The 22,930-nt window shown below is 43.2% G+C and overlaps 2 protein-coding genes across 2 annotated transcripts in view; one reads left to right on the top strand and one right to left on the bottom strand.

Moving 5' to 3' along the window:
• LOC114919512 (NLR family CARD domain-containing protein 3-like) overlaps positions 1-1,374 on the bottom strand; it is a 2,404-nt gene extending 1,030 nt beyond the window's left edge. The window contains exons 1-2 of the mRNA XM_065961575.1: positions 1,175-1,374; positions 1-1,049 (exon numbers count right to left, since the gene is read on the bottom strand). The exon at positions 1-1,049 is cut by the window's left edge and continues 755 nt beyond it. Coding sequence (XP_065817647.1) covers positions 1-1,049; positions 1,175-1,211 — 1,086 coding nt within the window. The 5' untranslated portion in view covers positions 1,212-1,374. The remainder of the gene's footprint in view (positions 1,050-1,174) is intronic.
• Positions 1-22,930, top strand: part of LOC109975750 (NLR family CARD domain-containing protein 3-like) — a 393,020-nt gene that overhangs the window by 338,245 nt on the left and 31,845 nt on the right. The window lies entirely within an intron of this gene.

The raw sequence follows: 22,930 nt of genomic DNA, 5'->3' as shown, positions 1-22,930 counted from the left end.
TCCCAGAGACTTAATCATCTTCCTGCTCTTTTCATTCCAGTGTGGATCTGTCTCAGCTCCTCCATCATACTTGATGTTCTTCAGTTTGGACTGAACCACCAGGAAGTGGATGTACATCTCAGTCAGGGTCTTGGGCAGCTCACCTCTCGTTCTGGTCTTCAGCACATCCTCCAGAACTGTAGCAGTGATCCAGCAGAAGACTGGGATGTGGCACATGATGTGGAGGCTTCTGGATGTCTTGATGTGGGAGATGATTCTGTCAGCTTGCTCCTCATTTCTGAATCTCTTCCTGAAGTACTCCTCCTTCTGTGGGTCAGTGAACCCTCTGACCTCTGTCACCATGTCAACACACTCAGGAGGGATCTGATTGGCTGCTGCAGGTCGTGTGGTTATCCAGAGGTGAGCAGAGGGAAGCAGTTTCCCCCTGATGAGGTTAGTCAGCAGCACATCCACTGAGGTGGACTCTGTGACATCAGTCAGGGTCTTGTTGTTTTTAAAGTCCAGAGGAAGTCGACACTCATCCAGACCGTCAAAGATGAACACAACCTGGAACTCTTCAAACCTGCAGATTCCTGCTTCTTTGGTTTCAGGAAAGAAGTGATGAACAAGTTCCACCAAGCTGAACTTTTTCTTCTTCAGCACATTCAGCTCTCTGAAAGTGAATGGAAATGTGAAGTGTATGTTCTGGTTGTCTTTGTCTTCAGCCCAGTCCAAAGTGAACTTCTGTGTTAAGACTGTTTTCCCGATGCCAGCCACTCCCTTTGTCATCACTCTTCTGATTGGTTCATCTCTTCCAAGTGAGACTTTGAAGATGTCTTCTTGTCTGATGGTTGTTTCTGGTCTGTCTGGTTTCCTGGATGCTGTTTCAATCTGTCTGACCTCATGTTCATCATTGACCTCTCCAGTCCCTCCCTCTGTGATGTAGAGCTCTGTGTAGATCTGGTTCAGAAGGGTTGGGTTTCCTGCTTTAGCAATCCCCTCAAACACACACTGGAACTTCTCCTTCAGGTTAGATTTGAGTTTTTGTTGGTACACTGCACCAAACGTTCCTGAATAAAGAAAGAACTGAAATCAATGAACAGATCCTGATATAGATCACATGACTATCTGAGTTTGGAACTTTAAACCTCTTTGTCCTTTTTCTAAAATACTAAATCTGTTAAAATGTTCTTACTGCTCTGCAGACAGTCAGCCAGCTCCTCCTGCTTCATTCTCCTCAGGAAGTGCAGAGTGATCTTCAAAAATGCCTCTTTACAGCTTCTCCCCTGCTCTCCATCCTCACTCTGACTCTCTAAGCATTCTGGGTAATCTGGACTCAGAACCCTGTGGACTCTCTTCAGCTCGTTCTTCACAAAGGTGATGATGTTCTCCTCCAGCAGCTGGAACAGAAGGAGACACTGGATATTTAATATAAACTGGTAGAACTCAACATGTGGTTCATCTGTCAGTCTGAAGGTCAGCTGGTCTAAACAGAACAATAATTTAGAATTAAATTATTGTAATGGTAGTGTATTAATTAACAGTGTGTTGAACACACCATAAAGATAGAGTCCAGGTCTGTTGGATTCTGCTGGTCTGGTTGATCTCTGTGAACGTTGGAGCTCTCCTGTTGAACTCTGTGACAGGACATATTACACAAGAAAACAACAGGATATATATAATGAAACTCTGAGCCAAGATATGAGTCTTTAAACAACAGAGACATAACAATTACTTCATTTTTAATTCTCACCTTCCATCAGGGGCTGCTACGTGCTACGTACTACAGGTGAGTGTATTGCATAATTTCCTGTTCTCCGCTGTATTTTGTTGTTCAGCGCTGATCGTTAGAGCTAAAAGCTTAATTGTTAATTTTGCCTAGATTCTTACGACTGTTGTTTCCAACACACTGTACGTTCAGACAAACAGAAGTGATCGAAAAGCATTCTTTCTCTCTAGCGACAAACCTGCTTAAAAGTTTTGTTTATTTTAGCTACCTACTCTTAGCCTAGCTTAGCAGTTAGCTTTATTTACAATTGCTTTGTTTTCTGTCATTCCTTCTCCTGCTCTCTCCTGCTCTACGTGTCAGATGTTAAGTTACTCCTCGTCCTCCTTTAGTGACAATCTAAGAAATGTAGTTTATTTTTAGCTTTGGAGGCGAGGGTGTCTGAGTTAGAGAGATGGCTCCGCACCACTGAGTCAGAGTCATCGTATGCAGCAGTAGTTAGCCAGCCACCTGTAGCCGGTGCGGGTCGACATATTTTTTTACCGGTTTTTATCACTCTCTTCCAGGTGCAATAGAACGTACAGTTAACAAACGGCACATTACCCCTGAAGTAGCCACAACTCTTACATAACATCTTACAGAAATACCACCTTACCATCATCCTGTGAACAACTTGTTACCGATTTTAATTATAAACTGAGGACAGTGCTTGATGCCTGCGCTCCAATCACAACTAAGACAGTAAAAACAAAAAAGGTCGTTCCATGGAAAAACAATGCAACCAATGCACTTGAGAGAGACTGCAGACTGCAAAACAAAAATAGAAATTGATAAAAAATATACTTGTAGAAGCAATAAAAGACTACAACAAAGCCATCCGAAAAGCTGAATTTTTCTTCTTTTGAAAGCCTTGTTCTTAGTCTTTCACATCCAGTCTCAAGAACCTTTCAGCCAGTTCTAGTTGTTGTAGTTTGCCGCCCTCCTGGCCCATATTTTGAATTTCTATCTGAATTTGCAGAATTCTTATCAAATTTAGTCCTTAGCAGTGATAGAATAATTGTTGTAGGTGACTTCAATATCCACGTGGAGGTTGATAATGATAGCCTTAGCACAGCTTTCATGTCATTATTAGACTCTATTGGTTTCACCCAGGGTGTAAACGAACCTACTCATCGTTTTAACCACACCCTGGATCTTGTTTCAAAGATCATTTTTAATCAGATTGTTCCAGTTTAAACTGGCAGATGGATAATCAGTAATCAGGAGGCAGAGGTGAAGTTCTCCACAGTTCTCTCTGTTTCTATTAGAACAGTATCTCACTCAGAATACAGCCAACACTGTGTCTGTCCTCAAATTCTTTAGACTGATGAAATTAAAGTTAACAGAAGGCGACTTAAACATAAACACAGCTCAGAAAGATGCTGTGGTTAGTAACTGAGATTTACAGATAGCAACATGCAGTAATATGATCTCACAGAGAGAGAGAGAGAGAGAGAGAGAGAGAGAGAGAGAGAGAGAGAGAGAGGGAGGGAGATATAGGAGCTCAAGGTGCCAGTTCCCCCAGTAGTCTAAGCCTATAGCAGCATAACTAGGAGCTGATCTACACCAGCGCCAGCCCTGACTATAAAATGTATAGTTACTTTTAAGTCTTTAAAATGGACGTGCAGAAGCAGACTCTCAGTGAATGAAATCTGATATTGTGGACAGTATGTCTGTTTGTTTTGGTCATCATTGGGAGTGAGGAAGGAGAGGACTTTCATTCTACCTGAGGGAAAAACAAAAATGTTCATTCAATAAAAATGCTTTAATTGGGGTGCTGGTGGCCTAGCGGTTAGTGTGTGTATCCCATGCAGGGAGACTGTAGCCCTCCAAGCGGGTGGCTTAGGTTCAAATCCGACCTGTGGCTCCTTTCCTGCATGTCATTCCCCATTCTCTCTCTCCTTTATTTCCGACTCTATCTACTGCCTCGTCTAAACAAAGAGCCCAAAAATAAATCTTTCCTCAGATTTGTCTCTTTTTAAGGTTTGGCCTATTATTTTGACTTTGTCTAAGAATATTTAGCTTCTTTCTAGTAGGGCTGTTTTTGCTTTGAAGTCATAAAGTCCATCACACTGTCGGCTGGTTCTGTGTCAGGCAGGTTAAGTTCTGACAGGGTCAGGAAAATAGGGTGCGGGGAAAGACCCAAATGTAAAAATAAACGGACTCACAGCTGCAATAAAATGATTATTTTCCACATTTTACAGCCTTCAGGCAGGTCAGGGTTCAAATACAAACACTTCAAAAGAAAAAACACAAAATAGAACCAAAGCACACAATGATCATGAAGTGGTAAGAAAACTAAATGAAGCTGATGAGGAAAATGAAGACAGGTGAGTAGAGTAGAAGGGAAAGTCTGGGCTATTGAAACCTAGAAGAGAAGGAGGTGAATTCTGAGGACCTCTGGTGGAGAAGTAGGAGAAACAGGAGAAAAGTACGAGTCCTGGGAGAGGTGAACATGGACTGAAGACTGAGAGTGATGTAAATGGATGAGGATGAAAGAGTGAGCCTACAGAAAAGCAGAACAGAGCTCTTTGTCAATTTCAGATCTCACCTTCCATCAGCAGGACGTCCATCTTTAAAGTTAATAGGGCGACCCATAGACCAGTCACTCTTCATGGACACACAGCTGGGTCCAGGAGAGTCTGGTCTCTGTTCCTGCATCCTGATACAAACAAACAAACAAAGATCATTTTTAATCAGATTGTTCCAGTTTAAACTGGCAGATGGATAATCAGTAATCAGGAGGCAGAGGTGACGTTCTCCACAGCTCTCTCTGTTTCTATTAGAACAGTATCTCACTCAGAATACAGCCAACACTGTGTCTGTCCTCAAATTCTTTAGACTGAAGAAATTAAAGTTAACAGAAGACGACTTAAACATAAACACAGCTCCGAAAGATTCTGTGGTTAGTAACTGAGATTTACAGATAACAACATGCAGTGAAATAAAGGTCAAAGGGCTCGTGGAAGCTGAGGATCCACTATCAGTACTATCTGATTGATGGCCAGTCCCTTCTTGTCGGTTCTCCATTTTTGTCGCTCTTGCAGAGTGGGCAAGTAGTAGCGGATGAAGGCTGACCAGAAGTGGTCTGCTATCACTTGGCTATGTCTCCACCGTCTTCTGGTCAGAAGATTGCTGGTGTCGTAGAGAGCTTGAGGAAGGGAGGAGTTGTGTCTGCCCATGAGAAGGAGACTAGGGGGAATGGAAGGTCCTGGATTGACTGACACAGTGGCAACTATGGTGGCCTTCTTGAGCTCAGCTTTCTCAGGCTCTAAGTCTCCAGATGGCATGACAGGCCATTTGTCAGTTGACTCATAGAGGAAGTCAGGGCCGCGCAGCCACCTGTGTGGTCTGGCGATGGTCTCCAAGGTCAACCCACGGGTGATGTCATCTGCCGAATTCTTGACTGACTCGACGTATCTCCAACAGTTAACATTGGTCAAGGTTTGTATTTCTGAGACACGTGTTCCCACAAACACCTTGTACCTGCAGGATTCTGAATGGAGCCAATGGAGGACAGTGGTTGAATCTGACCACAGTATTACTCGTTGAATTGGCACTGTGAGCTCTTTCTGGAGAAGATGGGCAAGCTGAGCTCCAGTAAGCCCAGGACACAGCTCCAAACGAGGCATGGACAGCTGCTTCCTGGGTGCAACTCTGGATCTTGCCAGGACAAATGACACATTTATTTTGCCATGTTCGCCCACAGTCCGCATGTATGCGACAGAGCCATATGCCCTCTCTGAGGCATCACAGAATATGTGAAGTTCCCTGGCTACTTCAGACGTGTTGGATGATGGAGGAATGTAGGTGCGTGGGATCTCAAGATGAGAAAGAGCAGGAAGCTCTTGCTCCCAAGATAACCATCGTTCTCGCAGAATTGGTTGTTCAATATGGTCATCCCATCCCATGTTCTCCTTCCACAGATCCTGAATGAGGACCTTGGCTCGGGTTGTGAATGGTATTATCATCCCGAGTGGGTCAAACTGAGAGGCGAGGACCTTGTAGATGTATCGCAGTGTAGGCTCAGCAGTCTGTAGGGATCTGTGTTTGTAGCCAATGGTGTCGCGGATGCAGTTCCACTGCAGACCAAGAGTGGGCTCCTGTATGTCTGTGCTGCATTTGGAGAGCCACAGCTCACTGCTTTCAGAGCGAGCATCAGAGGGGAGATGTTCGATGTCTGCTGGGTCATTACTCGCCCACTGCCGGATCTCGAAGCCACCTGAACACAGAAGCTGGCGGAGTCCATCCAACATAGCCTTTGCTTCCTTTTTGCTGCGTGTGCTGTGAAGACAGTTGTCTACATAGAATGTCTGCTCTACTGCCTCTACCAGTTCAGGATTGTTGCTCCCGTTATCCTGGGAGTGGCGCTGCATGGCATATATGGCGCAACAGGGGCTGCAAGTTGTCCCAAAAGGCAACACCTGCCACTCATATATTTCTGGCTCTGAATCTCGCTGCATATCCCTCCAGATAAATCTCAGCACATGCTTATCAGCTGGTAGTAGGCGGATCTGGTGGAACATGCCTTTGATGTCTCCACTGATTGCCACTGGATGCTCCCTGAATCTCAAAAGGACTCCGAGCAATGATGGTCCAAGTTGGGGCCCTGGGAGAAGCAAATCATTCAAGGACTGTCCCTGATGCTGAAAGGAGCAGTTAAACACTATCCTGTCCTTTCCGTTGTGTCTCACCATATGGTGGGGAACAAACCAGGATTCGGTGGACTTAGTTGCTTCCTCTGGAGAAATCTTTGCCACATATCCAGCTTGCCGGAGTTTCTGGATCTCCTTGCAGTACTTGTCAGCACGGACAGGGTCCTTCAACAGTTTGCGCTCCATGTTTCGCAAGCTGGGTACCACGGCCTCCTTGGGTGCCTTCAGTAGGAATGATGGCATGCGTCGTATCAGAGGTGTAGCATATCGCTGAATGCCCTCAACCTGTACTCTGATTGTGGAGGCCTGGAGCTGGACAATGGCCGGTTGATCTTGTTTTGAGCGTTCAACAGTCTTCTCACTCATGAATGGAAGGGTGTCCACCTGCCAGAGGCGTTCTACATGATGATGAAGCTCATGTAGTTGTGGCATGGTGGAGATGTGGAAACACTGAGACACTTGGAATTGTGCTGGTATATTATTAGTTGGACCCTGAAGCGCCCAACCAAGTCTGGTGCAGACAGCAGTGGGCCCACCAATAGGTCCTTCCTTCACTGGTCGGATCGAGGTGAGCAGGTGAGGCAGGTCCGAGCCGATGAGAAGGAGTGGCTTAGCCTTTTCTATTGGAGGGAGTGGCAGACCCTTCAAGTGTGGATACCGCTTCTGTAAGGCTCCAATAGGGTATGAGTGATCAGCGAGACACAGACCCTCAGCAGTGAATGCATTTGTGACCTTGTACCTCTTTTCTGGCTTGAACAACGGGAATATGTCAAAAGAGACTGAAGCTCCCTGGAGAATCTCCACATCTTGACGAACGGTCCGCAACGTTAGGGTCTCAGGTGACCGCTTGAGGTTCAGCTGCTGGACAGCTTGGGGAAGGACAATAGTCCGTTCAGAGCCATCATTGAGCACAGCATATGTCTCCATGGCAAGTCCTCCATTGTGCAGGATGACCTTTACCACCTTGAGCATTACCTTCCTTGAGCGGTTTGGTCGGTCCAAATAGATGGAAGTAGGAGCTGGTACACTGACCATTAACACTGACCCTTGATGGTCTTGAATAACATCATGAAGGACAGTAAGGTGCAGCTCTTTGCAAATCCTACATGGCCTTTTGAGGGCACAGGCATCAGGTGAGTGACTCCGTCCACATTTCCAACAACGTTTCCCATCCTTTAGCCATCTCAACATCTGGCTGCGGCTGAGTTTCTTGTACTCAGTGCAAGAGTTAAGGAAATGCTCCTTGTTGTCACAATAAGGGCAGTAAGGTACTGGTTTTACCTTTGGCTTGACCGAGACAGGGTCTCTTGTGCTTGCAGAGTCATCCTTATTGAAGAAAATGGACGTTGATTTCTCTTTGGAACGTGTGGGCCCTTGCTCCCTCTTTAGCCCTTTAGGTGTTTCAACCTGATACAAGGCTGCAGCCTGACTGGCTATCCGCTTTGCTTGGGATTTTAGATTAAGCCAATTCGCTAAATCAGGCAGAGTGTATGTTAGGTCAGTTCCAGTCCGAAGAATGCCACGATTGATGCAATACTCAACGAATCCGTCTCTGTAGCTTGGTGGTAATTTGCTGAGAAGCCGGTCAACATGTGAACCGCAGCAGAGTTCATAACCGTTCTGCCCCTCCAGTGTTCGTAACATACCTACGAGTGAATGGACAGACAGAGCAAAGGAGTCAAATGCTTCTGCATCACCCATCCTCATTGCAGGGGTGTTCAGGATAGCCCCAAGTTCACTCTGAACTAGTTGCCTTGGCTGACCATACTTCTCCTGCAATGCCTGAAGTGCTGCAGTGTATGGCCTCGGATCGTGCATGTAAGCTTTGGCCAGCCGTAGAGCACCAGACAGCTTCAAGTGGTCTAAAAGTACCTGGAACTTGTACTGTTCACTCAGATGTTGATGAGGGCTCAGTAGATTGTCCAGTGCCATCTTGAGTAGGGCGAAGTCACTCTCCCGGCCGCTGTCAAACACTGGCAAAGAGGGTCTTGGGATGCCATAGCTAGAAGCTATCAAAAGTTCCATCCCTGGAAGCATGGCATAAGCTGGTGGATTCGCTAAGATAGGCGGAGAACCATAGTGAACTGGTACAGGTTGGTAAGGCATGCTCGGGGGAGGTACAGCATGAGGAGTACCGGCGTATGTGGACCTCGAAGGAGGATGGTCAGGCGAAGGCTGGACTGGCTGGTCATATGCTGCACCCGGATCACGCTTTGCAGGTGGCAGCACAGACGAATGCTGAAAGAGACCTGGGACCGGTGCTGGAGGAGGTAGTTTAGGGCGTTGCCGAACATCAGAGGTGGGAGCTGTTGTAGACTGAGAACCTGCTGAGGGAAAAATCTGTCTTTCTCCGTAGGGGGCAATGACTGGGTAAGGCTCTGTCTTCAAGGGTCGCATAGATTCTGACGTTGGCAATGCAATGGTTTGAAAATCCGTGGGTTGGCCAGTAACTGGCGTGGTGGATTGAGAGGTTGCAGATGCTGCAGCGTTTGTCTGAGGTGCAATCAATGGAGTAGATGTCAGACCAAGAGCTGGTGGTCTGGTTGACTGGTCATAAGTTGAGGGGAAAACAGCTGCTCCATCCGCTGGTAAAACATGTGGCGAAGGATTATCACCTGCGATGTTTGTCACATCAGGGGCCTCAAGATTGTCCTCTAATACCATAGAAGAGACTAGTTTTGCGAGCTTCCATTCATTCTCAGCTTTAATGAGGCAACGGTTTCTATCTAGCCGTTTGACCAGAGCCTCACGAGCCCGTGCTGCTTCCTCCTGAATACATTGGGCCACTCTGGCCTTAGCATCCAGCTCTCGGCATTGTATATCTGCATTGATATCGTCCTCTATTTGAAATCTTATTTCCTCAAGCTGCAAAGCTTTCGTCCTCTCTTCTAATTGAGCTGCCTGTACGTTGGAAAGAGATGCTACAGGGTGGTTTAGAACAGATGATGCAGTGTGACACCTGCTTGATCGACTGCTGAAATGGCTATCACTGGTAGATGAAGATATCCTTGCTTTACCACTACTATGGCTCTGTGGGCGAGTAGGAGGCTGAACAGGCTGATCCTCATTGTGGCGATATCCAACTTCGTAATCAGCAAGGTGGGAAGGAAGACGATGAGTCCTGTGTGGACGCCCTGCGCTCTCCGGTACATCTGCAGCTGTATCCATATCGTCTGGTGAACCCAAATCCGGCTCGAAGGAAAATGAAATAAAGGTGGGACCTTTGGAAAAGTTCTTTAGTTTGGGTCGGCAGATATGGAAAATGATTCCGGTCAGAGAATCAGGACAGCAGAGAGGATTCACAGCTCAAGGGTTTTATTCCGTGACAGACACGTAGATTTACAGAGGCCACTTTGAACAAAGGAGATTGGCATATCTTGTGCCTCGTGTCTCATTCGTGGTTCCGTGTTATGAGGATCAATCTATGTATCTTCGTGTGTGTGTATGTATGTGTGTGTGGTTTTTTTTCTGCATTAATGCACAAACATATAACTTAAATGTCCAGGCTGCTCCTGCAGCTGCTCTGCTCCTCCTACACTCCGCTCTGCAGCATGTAAGCCACGTGCTTTATACGGTCCGAGCTCGTTACGTGTCTGAGCAGACACGTTAACTCTAGTCAGGCTTTCTCACATGCAGTAATATGATCTCACAGAGAGAGAGAGAGAGAGGGAGATATAGGAGCTCAAGGTGCCAGTTCCCCCAGTAGTCTAAGCCTATAGCAGCATAACTAGGAGCTGGTCTACACCAGCGCCAGCCCTAACTATACAATTTATATTTACTTTTAAGTCTATTCTTTAAAATACAGAGTGTGTCTGCCACCCATACCCCACTGGAAGATGATTCCAGAGGAGAGGAGTCTGAAAACTGAAGGCTCTACCTCCCATAATATATTAAGAGACCGTAGGTAACACAGGCAGGCCTGATAACTGAAGGCTTTACCTCCCATAGTACATTTAGAGACTGTAGGTACCACGAGCAGGCCTGATAACTGAAGGCTCTACCTCCCATTGTACATTTAGAGACCGAGCAGCATTTACAACGAGCAGCAATTACTGTTAGGACACAGAAAAGATCAAGATCAAGGACTTGTCCATAACAACTTCAGGAACCTCAACCTGGAACTCACTTCTGGGACAAAGTCTTCAGACTGACATCACTTCAGATGGGAGAACCAAAGCACACAATGATCATGAAGTGGTAAGAAAACTAAATGAAGCTGATGAGGAAAATGAAGACAGGTGAGTAGAGTAGAAGGGAAGGTCTGGGCTATTGAAACCTAGAAGAGAAGGAGGTGAATTCTGAGGACCTCTGGTGGAGAAGTAGGAGAAACAGGAGAAAGGTACGAGTCCTGGGAGAGGTGAACATGGACTGAAGACTGAGAGTGATGTAAATGGATGAGGATGAAAGAGTGAGCCTACAGAAAAGCAGAACAGAGCTCTTTGTCAATTTCAGATCTCACCTTCCATCAGCAGGAAGTCCATCTTTAAAGTTAATAAAGCGACTCATAGACCGGTCACTCTTCATGGACACACAGCTGGGTCCAGGAGAGTCTGGTCTCTGTTCCTGCATCCTGATACAAACAAACAAACAAAGATCATTTTTAATCAGATTGTTCCAGTTTAAACTGGCAGATGGATAATCAGTAATCAGGAGGCAGAGGTGACGTTCTCCACAGCTCTCTCTGTTTCTATTAGAACAGTATCTCACTCAGAATACAGCCAACACTGTGTCTGTCCTCAAATTCTTTAGACTGAAGAAATTAAAGTTAACAGAAGACAACTTAAACATAAACACAGCTCAGAAAGATTCTGTGGTTAGTAACTGAGATTTACAGATAACAACATGCAGTAATATGATCTCACAGAGAGAGAGAGAGAGAGGGAGATATAGGAGCTCAAGGTGCCAGTTCCCCCAGTAGTCTAAGCCTATAGCAGCATAACTAGGAGCTGGTCTACACCAGCGCCAGCCCTAACTATACAATTTATATTTACTTTTAAGTCTATTCTTTAAAATACAGAGTGTGTCTGCCACCCATACCCCACTGGAAGATGATTCCAGAGGAGAGGAGTCTGAAAACTGAAGGCTCTACCTCCCATAATATATTAAGAGACCGTAGGTAACACAGGCAGGCCTGATAACTGAAGGCTTTACCTCCCATAGTACATTTAGAGACTGTAGGTACCACGAGCAGGCCTGATAACTGAAGGCTCTACCTCCCATTGTACATTTAGAGACCGAGCAGCATTTACAACGAGCAGCAATTACTGTTAGGACACAGAAAAGATCAAGATCAAGGACTTGTCCATAACAACTTCAGGAACCTCAACCTGGAACTCACTTCTGGGACAAAGTCTTCAGACTGACATCACTTCAGATGGGAGAACCAAAGCACACAATGATCATGAAGTGGTAAGAAAACTAAATGAAGCTGATGAGGAAAATGAAGACAGGTGAGTAGAGTAGAAGGGAAGGTCTGGGCTATTGAAACCTAGAAGAGAAGGAGGTGAATTCTGAGGACCTCTGGTGGAGAAGTAGGAGAAACAGGAGAAAGGTACGAGTCCTGGGAGAGGTGAACATGGACTGAAGACTGAGAGTGATGTAAATGGATGAGGATGAAAGAGTGAGCCTACAGAAAAGCAGAACAGAGCTCTTTGTCAATTTCAGATCTCACCTTCCATCAGCAGGAAGTCCATCTTTAAAGTTAATAAAGCGACTCATAGACCGGTCACTCTTCATGGACACACAGCTGGGTCCAGGAGAGTCTGGTCTCTGTTCCTGCATCCTGATACAAACAAACAAACAAAGATCATTTTTAATCAGATTGTTCCAGTTTAAACTGGCAGATGGATAATCAGTAATCAGGAGGCAGAGGTGACGTTCTCCACAGCTCTCTCTGTTTCTATTAGAACAGTATCTCACTCAGAATACAGCCAACACTGTGTCTGTCCTCAAATTCTTTAGACTGAAGAAATTAAAGTTAACAGAAGACAACTTAAACATAAACACAGCTCAGAAAGATTCTGTGGTTAGTAACTGAGATTTACAGATAACAACATGCAGTAATATGATCTCACAGAGAGAGAGAGAGAGAGGGAGATATAGGAGCTCAAGGTGCCAGTTCCCCCAGTAGTCTAAGCCTATAGCAGCATAACTAGGAGCTGGTCTACACCAGCGCCAGCCCTAACTATACAATTTATATTTACTTTTAAGTCTATTCTTTAAAATACAGAGTGTGTCTGCCACCCATGCCCCACTGGAAGATGATTCCAGAGGAGAGGAGTCTGAAAACTGAAGGCTCTACCTCCCATAATATATTAAGAGACCGTAGGTAACATAGGCAGGCCTGATAACTGAAGGCTTTACCTCCCATAGTACATTTAGAGACTGTAGGTACCACGAGCAGGCCTGATAACTGAAGGCTCTACCTCCCATTGTACATTTAGAGACCGAGCAGCATTTACAACGAGCAGCAATTACTGTTAGGACACAGAAAAGATCAAGATCAAGGACTTGTCCATAACAACTTCAGGAACCTCAACCTGGAACTCACTTCTGGGACAAAGTCTTCAGACTGACATCACTTCAGATGGGAGAACCAAAGCACACAATGATCATGAAGTGGTAAGAAAACTAAATGAAGCTGATGAGGAAAATGAAGACAGGTGAGTGGAGTAGAAGGGAAGGTCTGGGCTATTGAAACCTAGAAGAGAAGGAGGTGAATTCTGAGGACCTCTGGTGGAGAAGTAGGAGAAACAGGAGAAAAGTACGAGTCCTGGGAGAGGTGAACATGGACTGAAGACTGAGAGTGATGTAAATGGCTGAGGATGAAAGAGTGAGCCTACAGAAAAGCAGAACAGAGCTCTTTGTCAATTTCAGATCTCACCTTCCATCAGCAGGACGTCCATCTTTAAAGTCAATAAGGCGACCTATAGACCGGTCACTCTTCATGGACACACAGCTGGGTCCAGGAGAGTCTGGTCTCTGTTCCTGCATCCTGATACAAAAAACAACATTATTAGTTACTGTGAGCAGCAGATGAGACAGTGATGATGATGATGATGATGATGATAATGATGATGATGATGTGAGTGTTGAGCTGTGACATGGAGAAGAGTCACATCACATCTACCTGGTTCACCTTCATCATCATCATCACCTCACTGTCAGTCTACAAACATCACATCTACCTGGTTCACCTTCATCATCATCATCATCATCATCATCATCATCACCTCACTGTCAGTCTACAAACATCACAACTACCTGGTTCACCTTCATCATCATCATCATCACCTCACTGTCAGTCTACTAACACCACATCTACCTGGTTCACCTTCATCATCATCATCATCATCATCATCACCTCACTGTCAGTCTACAAACATCACATCTACCTGGTTCACCTTCATCACCTTCATCATCATCATCATCATCATCATCATCATCACCTCACTGTCAGTCTACTAACATCACATCTACCTGGTTCACCTTCATCACCTTCATCATCATCATCATCATCATCACCTCACTGTCAATCTACTAACATCACATCTACCTGGTTCACCTTCATCATCATCATCATCATCATCGTCACCTCACTGTCAGTCTACAAACATCACATCTACCTGGTTCACCTTCATCATCATCATCATCATCATCACCTCACTGTCAGTCTACTAACATCACATCTACCTGGTTCACCTTCATCATCATCATCATCATCATCATCATCATCACCTCACTGTCAGTCTACTAACATCACATCTACCTGGTTCACCTTCATCACCTTCATCATCATCATCATCATCATCATCATCATCATCATCATCATCACCTCACTGTCAGTCTACTAACATCACAACTACCTGGTTCACCTTCATCATCATCATCATCATCATCATCATCACCTCACTGTCAGTCTACTAACATCACATCTACCTGGTTCACCTTCATCACCTTCATCATCATCATCATCATCATCATCATCATCATCATCATCATCATCATCATCATCACCTCACTATCAGTCTACAAACATCACATCTACCTGGTTCACTTTCATCATCATCATCATCATCATCACCTCACTGTCAGTCTACAAACATCACATCTACCTGGTTCACCTTCATCATCATCATCATCATCACCTCACTGTCAGTCTACAAACATCACATCTACCTGGTTCACCTTCATCATCATCATCATCATCACCTCACTGTCAGTCTACTAACATCACATCTACCTGGTTCACCTTCATCATCATCATCATCATCACCTTAATGTCAGTCTACAAACATCACATCTACCTGGTTCACCTTCATCATCATCATCATCATCATCATCATCATCACCTCACTGTCAGTCTACTAACATCACATCTACCTGGTTCACCTTCATCATCATCATCATCACCTCACTGTCAGTCTACAAACATCACATCTACCTGGTTCACCTTCATCATCATCATCATCATCATCATCATCATCACCTCACTGTCAGTCTACTAACATCACATCTACCTGGTTCACCTTCATCATCATCATCATCATCATCATCATCACCTCACTGTCAGTCTACTAACATCACATCTACCTGGTTCACCTTCATCATCATCATCATCATCATCATCATCACCTCACTGTCAGTCTACTAACATCACATCTACCTGGTTCACCTTCATCATCATCATCATCATCATCATCATCACCTCACTGTCAGTCTACTAACATCACATCTACCTGGTTCACCTGGTGTTATGATCTAATCTTCAGTTCTCTCTTATAGTAGATGATTTATTCCTCTCAGATGTTCTGTTCTTGTCAGACTGATTATCCAGCTGAAGTATTAAAGTAGTTGTAGGTTCTGAATGTATTCACTGCACAGTCTGTAACTTGGACATGAATCACTCTTTTTTAAGATCTGTCATCATCTCCTTCTTGTTCTAATTTGATGAATTTAAATGATTTTATTTAAACTTTTATGAATTTAACTTTTTTGAATTGATCCTCTAGCATCTGTAGTGTCCCACCTGAAGGCATGTATTTATATTCCTTATAATCAACATTTATATAAAGTGGTCATGAATAATCATAATAGTATTTCAGTATAATAATGAACTAAAAGACACATATTATGCAAATTAGATAAATAAATAATAATAGTGTGAGGGTTGCATATTATAAACATAGCATAATCAACTAAGGATGAAATGCAGAAGGGCACATGTGCACATGAATTCAAACTGAGCCTACAAAGTGAAACTCATCAAGGATAGAGTGAAAAAAGTTAATGCTTAGATGAAATTTTGCATGGTCAAAGAGTGAGGGCTCAAGTTTCATACGAGCTCGCTTTTGGGGTAATTAATTAATAAATCTTAGGCTAACCTGACATTTACGAGAGGTGAAGGAGAGGCAAATACAAGAAAAAGGACAATCATTCCAAGAAAACCTGCCATACATGCTATGTTGGTGTGTCGATGTCCGGTCACAAGATGGTTGGCCAGATATATACCCCATTTATCAAGAAGACATGACATTGCAGTAGGGTTTTTTTTGACTGCTAACTTCTGAAAATAGCATGTGGCAATGTACGGGACATGGCTGGGGCTGTGAAGCCCACGTGGGACATAGTTAGAGCTATCAGGCCCATGTGGGACACAGATGGATCTATAAAGCCCATGTGGGACACAGATGGATCTATAAAGCCCATGTGGAGGAGGCGGATACCATCTCCACGCCCTCAGCAAAATAAGTATATATTGTGTGATATTCTTTGTTTTGGTCAGTCGTCTGCAGACGGCTCACTGCTTTGGATTCTGAGAAAGATGAATAAAGCTTTTAGTACTCAATTTGTTTGTCTCCTGGGTCCAGTCTCTGAAGAAAGACAAACAAGCTTTAAAACACCACTTAGAACTTCAAAAGGACAGTTAGATTTAGAGTTGAAAATGTTGATGTCTTTGTTGGTCCGGTCACAGGCAAAAACTGACCCTGCCTATTTTCTGGATTTATTAAAAAAAGGACACTACACATCGATAAAGTTTTATCTTATCAGAGGAGGCTTCACTGCAGGACTTTGAATCATAAAACAATAACAAGTCAAACCCAACAAGTCACTGATTAACCAAGAACACAGTCAGCTGATTGAGAGAGTTACAACAACTTCTTATGAATATGTTCCACTGTAAAGAAAACGTAATTAAGAAAAATGTTCAAATCAAAATGATAATCACTCAAACATTTCAATTACAGAAGATAAAGTGATGATCTCAATGAAGGAAACTTCCAGAGCGGGCTCGTCTTTAATCGACCTGTTAGCATGTTAGCATAGCCTGCATCGGGACTGAGGATCATTGTGTGTCCTTCACTTCTACTTTAGTCAGAGCAGCTAATGAATCCGGTGGCTAACTGTTAGCTTACAGCTCTTTTTACACTTAAATTAAATGAGTCTTTCAAACAGTATAAAAAGTGTCTCTTACCTTCAACACGGAGATCTAATCTGCGTCTCAACAGGACAACGTCAAAGTCAAGTCTCCTGACACCAGGAAATACCAAAGTCTAATAATCACCATAGCAACAGGGAATCAAAGGTCACAGCTTTATAACATTTTACTGAAGGAAGCTTGTTTATTGTGTCAGATGATCCTTTACTGCTTTGATATCAGATATATTGTGTGATGATAGAAGTTGATGAAAGTGTTTGAGGCAGTCTGTTGTCCTGCAGTGGTCTGTAAAAAAGGAAGGGCTGCTGTATGGGATCAACTGCCTGTAAATAAGATTTTGAACTCGTGAAAGGTTACTTTGGTGAAATATTTTGTGCACACAGGTAAGGTTTGCACATGTGCAAACAACATTTGTAATTGTAGAAATAGTCTGAGCATATGCAAAACAATTCTGTTGTTGTGAAAAAATGTGAAGATGTGTAATGATTTTGTGCTCACAGTTCAGATTGTACAAATTCCCTATCTTCACGTGCGATCCTGAAGGTACACGCACAAGCTTTGAGTTACAACCACAAATTTTGACAGAGTCTTTACGCCTAAGCCTCCAGCCAATCAGCACGTCTCTACCTTGTCAACTGACAATCAGAGGAAGCTGAGTCTGTTTAGTATGGAGTTAGATCAGTCTCAATTTTCATGAATGCACACAGAAGGATTCACAAATGTATTTTGTGATTTATAAGGACTCTATCCACAAAAATAGTTTTCAATACACACACAAATATTTAGCATTGTATATTACTGTAAAAAAATACACAAATAAAAAACAAGATTCATGAACAAATATTTATAGTTTTATATTTAATAGAAATCCACAAATGTGTGATTATTAAAAAAACTGTCTCTGTATTTCTCTTCTTCCTCTCTGTCTCTGTATTTCTCTTCTTCCTCTGTCTGTATTTCTCTTCTTCCTCTCTGTCTGTATTTCTCTTCATCCTCTCTGTCTCTGTATTTCTCTTCATCCTCTCTGTCTCTGTATTTCTCTTCTTCCTCTCTGTCTGTATTTCTCTTCTTCCTCTCTGTCTGTATTTCTCTTCTTCCTCTCTGTCTGTATTTCTCTTCATCCTCTCTGTCTGTATTTCTCTTCATCCTCTCTGTCTGTATTTCTCTTCTTCCTCTCTGTCTGTATTTCTCTTCATCCTCTCTGTCTGTATTTCTCTTCTTCCTCTCTGTCTGTATTTCTCTTCATCCTCTCTGTCTCTGTATTTCTCTTCTTCCTCTGTCTGTATTTCTCTTCTTCCTCTCTGTCTGTATTTCTCTTCATCCTCTCTGTCTCTGTATTTCTCTTCATCCTCTCTGTCTCTGTATTTCTCTTCTTCCTCTCTGTCTGTATTTCTCTTCTTCCTCTCTGTCTGTATTTCTCTTCTTCCTCTCTGTCTGTATTTCTCTTCATCCTCTCTGTCTGTATTTCTCTTCATCCTCTCTGTCTGTATTTCTCTTCTTCCTCTCTGTCTGTATTTCTCTTCTTCCTCTCTGTCTCTGTATTTCTCTTCTTCCTCTCTGTCTGTATTTCTCTTCTTCCTCTGTCTGTATTTCTCTTCTTCCTCTGTCTGTATTTCTCTTCTTCCTCTCTGTCTGTATTTCTCTTCATCCTCTCTGTCTGTATTTCTCTTCTTCCTCTGTCTGTATTTCTCTTCTTCCTCTCTGTCTGTATTTCTCTTCATCCTCTCTGTCTGTATTTCTCTTCTTCCTCTCTGTCTCTGTATTTCTCTTCTTCCTCTCTGTCTGTATTTCTCTTCTTCCTCTGTCTGTATTTCTCTTCTTCCTCTCTGTCTGTATTTCTCTTCATCCTCTCTGTCTGTATTTCTCTTCTTCCTCTGTCTGTATTTCTCTTCTTCCTCTGTCTGTATTTCTCTTCTTCCTCTCTGTCTGTATTTCTCTTCATCCTCTCTGTCTGTATTTCTCTTCTTCCTCTCTGTCTGTATTTCTCTTCATCCTCTCTGTCTCTGTATTTCTCTTCATCCTCTCTGTCTGTATTTCTCTTCATCCTCTCTGTCTGTATTTCTCTTCTTCCTCTCTGTCTGTATTTCTCTTCATCCTCTCTGTCTCTGTATTTCTCTTCTTCCTCTCTGTCTGTATTTCTCTTCTTCCTCTGTCTGTATTTCTCTTCTTCCTCTCTGTCTGTATTTCTCTTCATCCTCTCTGTCTGTATTTCTCTTCTTCCTCTCTGTCTGTATTTCTCTTCATCCTCTCTGTCTGTATTTCTCTTCTTCCTCTCTGTCTCTGTATTTCTCTTCTTCCTCTCTGTCTGTATTTCTCTTCTTCCTCTCTGTCTGTATTTCTCTTCATCCTCTCTGTCTGTATTTCTCTTCTTCCTCTCTGTCTCTGTATTTCTCTTCTTCCTCTCTGTCTGTATTTCTCTTCTTCCTCTCTGTCTGTATTTCTCTTCTTCCTCTCTGTCTGTATTTCTCTTCTTCCTCTGTCTGTATTTCTCTTCTTCCTCTCTGTCTGTATTTCTCTTCTTCCTCTGTCTGTATTTCTCTTCTTCCTCTCTGTCTGTATTTCTCTTCATCCTCTCTGTCTGTATTTCTCTTCTTCCTCTCTGTCTGTATTTCTCTTCTTCCTCTCTGTCTGTATTTCTCTTCTTCCTCTCTGTCTGTATTTCTCTTCATCCTCTCTGTCTGTATTTCTCTTCTTCCTCTCTCTCTGTATTTCTCTTCATCCTCTCTGTCTGTATTTCTCTTCATCCTCTCTGTCTGTATTTCTCTTCATCCTCTTTGTCTGTATTTCTCTTCTTCCTCTCTGTCTGTATTTCTCTTCATCCTCTCTGTCTGTATTTCTCTTCTTCCTCTCTGTCTCTGTATTTCTCTTCATCCTCTCTGTCTGTATTTCTCTTCATCCTCTCTGTCTGTATTTCTCTTCATCCTCTCTCTCTGTATTTCTCTTCTTCCTCTCTGTCTGTATTTCTCTTCTTCCTCTCTGTCTGTATTTCTCTTCATCTCCTTTGTCTCCTGTGTGTGTTTCTTTATTTCATCGTCTCCACTTGTAGGAATCTGTAATCTTGTGTTCATGACGTCACAGGACTTCGGGGCCTGGTTGCCTACTGTTGTAAAAAAAAGTTCTAAGTTTTGGCAGCTTGGACATCAACCTCTCTTTTTCCTCCCTCGACATCCTTTTTTCTGCTCTGTTAGATAAGCTTCACTTCATATGGCTTGTTCGTTAGTTTCTATCTTTGCAAAGTGATCAGGTGCGCTGCTCAGCTGCGCACTGCGTCCCAGCACGCTCTGTTTGTTTGTTTGTTCTCGTGTTTCATGTTGTCAAAACGTCGTCTTATCCGGCCTGTCTGTGGAATATGTTTGTCTAAAGTGTATGATGAGTGTCCCTCGAACTGTGCTTGTGTTTCTGTGGCTATTCTGTCTACTTGGACAATGTCTTTCCATGCAATGTCCGAAAGCACACCTGAGTGAGGCGTCACGGCTTTGCACGCTCGTACAGCCGAGAGGCTCTGCTGGAGCTACAACCAGACCCGACCCAAGCAGTTGTATCAAGCCACTTCTACCGGCTGACGCTGGAAAAGATCCCCCAGGAGCTCATCAGGACCAAAAAAAGGAAAAAGAGAGGAGGAATTCGAAACCGGTTACGAAAGAGATCAAATCGGCCACCACTCCCATTTATTGTCTTCACAAACCTGCGCTCTTTGAGCAACAAAGTGGATGCTATACGAACATACGCAAGGTACTGTAATGAATTCCAAGAGGCATCTCTGTTATACTTTACAGAAAGCTGGTTACAAGCGACGATGCCTGACTCCCTCTTTCATGTCCCCGGATTTACTTTGCTGCGAGCAGACAGAGACGCTGACTCAGGAAAAACAAGGGGAGGAGGCATCTGCGTGTATATAAACGATCTATGGTGCCGAATGCACTCAGTCAAAGTTACGATCTGTGATCCAAATGTAGAAATTCTCAGTATGACTTTAAGACCATTTTATTTGCCAAGAGAGAATTTGGGTGTATTTTGCTGTTCGTTGTATACGCACCCCCAAACGGGAAAGCGTCACAAGCTGCACGGACCATAGCTGACTGTGTTCCTGAGCTACAACTCAACTACCCTGAGGCACCGGCTATAGTTTTGGGAGGCTTGAATCATTGTCACCTGGAAACTGTGCTGCCTGGTTTCGAGCAGTACGTCAAGGACCAGACCAGGAAAGACAATATTTTGGACAAGTGCTTTGTAAATGTTAAAGGTGCTTATGTGTCCAAGTGCCGGCCACCTATATTAAAGTCCGACCACAATGTTGTGCACATGATTCCAGTGTATAAGACAAAACTTAAGAGAAGTAAACCAGAAAAGAAAGTGATTAGGACATGGACAAATGAGAGTAAAGAACAACTGAAAGCCTGTTTTGGCTGGACAAATTGTTAAATTTTTCATGAGGGCTCCATAAATGACATAACTGATGTTACAAATGATTATATCAATTTTTGTGTAGAGCTGTTGTTCCAACAAAGGAAATTTAAATTTACCCTGATAATAAATCATATGTCACTAGTGACATAAAGGCAGTCATAAGTACAAGAAAAGTGGCTTTTAAAAATAAAAATCCAGAAGCACTAAAACTTACAGAAAAAGAGTTGAGAATCAGACTGAGAGAAGCAAAAGTGGCACACAGACAGCTTCTTGAACAGCTTCTTAAAGCTAAAAACCCTAAAAGAGTGTGGGACAACATGAATCACAAGACGACCCTGCAAAATTCCCTGAAATACTCAGAACCATCATACCTGCAGCTTCAGACAGAATTATCATCACTGTTGAAGATGTAAGGAAAACATTTCAGGGTACAAATACAAAGATTGCAGTGGGACCTGATAAGTGTAGTGGTTTTCTGTTAAAAAACTTTGCAGCTGAGTTGGCTCCAGTATGGCAACCAATTTTTCAGTCTTCAGTTGACTCACACGAGGTCCCTATGTCATGGAAAACTTTGTTCATAAAACCTTTACCTAAGATTCCATGTCCAAGGGATCATAAAGACTTCAGACCAATAGCTCTTACCTCAGTGATCATGAAATCTCTAGAAAGAATACTGCTCAAACATCTTTCGTCCATATCATCACCAAACATTTAGATAAGCCAAATACATTTGCAAGAGCCCTCTTTCTAGACTTTTCATCAGCATTTAACACAATAAAAGCAGACATCTTAGTATCAAAAATGATTCAACAAAAACTTAACCCCTACTTGACTCTTTGGTATGCTTTTTTTTTCACTAACAGAATCCAGTTTGTGAAGGTGAATAACACCCTTTCATCTGCTATCACAACTAATGTTGGCGCTCCTCAGGGTTGTGTGAGCTCAGCTGTGCTTTTCACTTTTTATACAGATGACTGTCGGTCTGATACACAAAATCAGTACACTCTGAAGTACTCTGACGATACAGCTCTGATTTCTCTGTTAAGTAACTCTGATGACCCTGGACTGCACCAACATGCTGTGAACAAAATGGTTATGTGGAGTGATGACCATGCTCTAGAGATCAATGCAAAGAAAACAGAGGAAATTGTATTTGGTTCACTGTCTGATGCTCATAAAGCTCCTATTCTCATTCATGATGAAACAATCAAGCAAGTGTCATCTTATAAATATCTGGGTATAATGATCGACCATCTGTTGTCCTGGAAAGATCACATCGACTACATCTGTAAAAAGACAAAACAAAGAATTTATTTCCCCGCCGTCTGAGATCTTTTGGGGCGAGTCGACAGATTCTTCTTTTGTTCGTTACCTCTGTGATTCTAAGTGTCCTACAGTATTGTAACACCTCATTGTATATGTGTCTGTCTGCCACTCTGAAGTCTAAACTGCTCCAGCAGTTGAACATCTGCTCTAAGATTGTAGGCCAACCCATGCAAAGACTCTATGAATCGGCCTACAACAAAAGCATTTTAAGACTGGCTAACTGCATCGCCTCTGACCATGACCACGCCCTGAACACAGAGTATGAACTGATACCATCAAACTGGAGATACAGGGTCCCACGTTTTAATAAGGTCAGACTGAAACACTCTTTTGTTCACAATCAATCCTAAAATTGAATGT

This window comes from Labrus bergylta, chromosome 2, assembly GCF_963930695.1.
Source record: "Labrus bergylta chromosome 2, fLabBer1.1, whole genome shotgun sequence".
NCBI lineage: Eukaryota > Metazoa > Chordata > Actinopteri > Labriformes > Labridae > Labrus > Labrus bergylta.
Note: the sequence above shows the minus strand (reverse complement) of the source record. Positions and strands in the feature narration are given on the sequence as shown.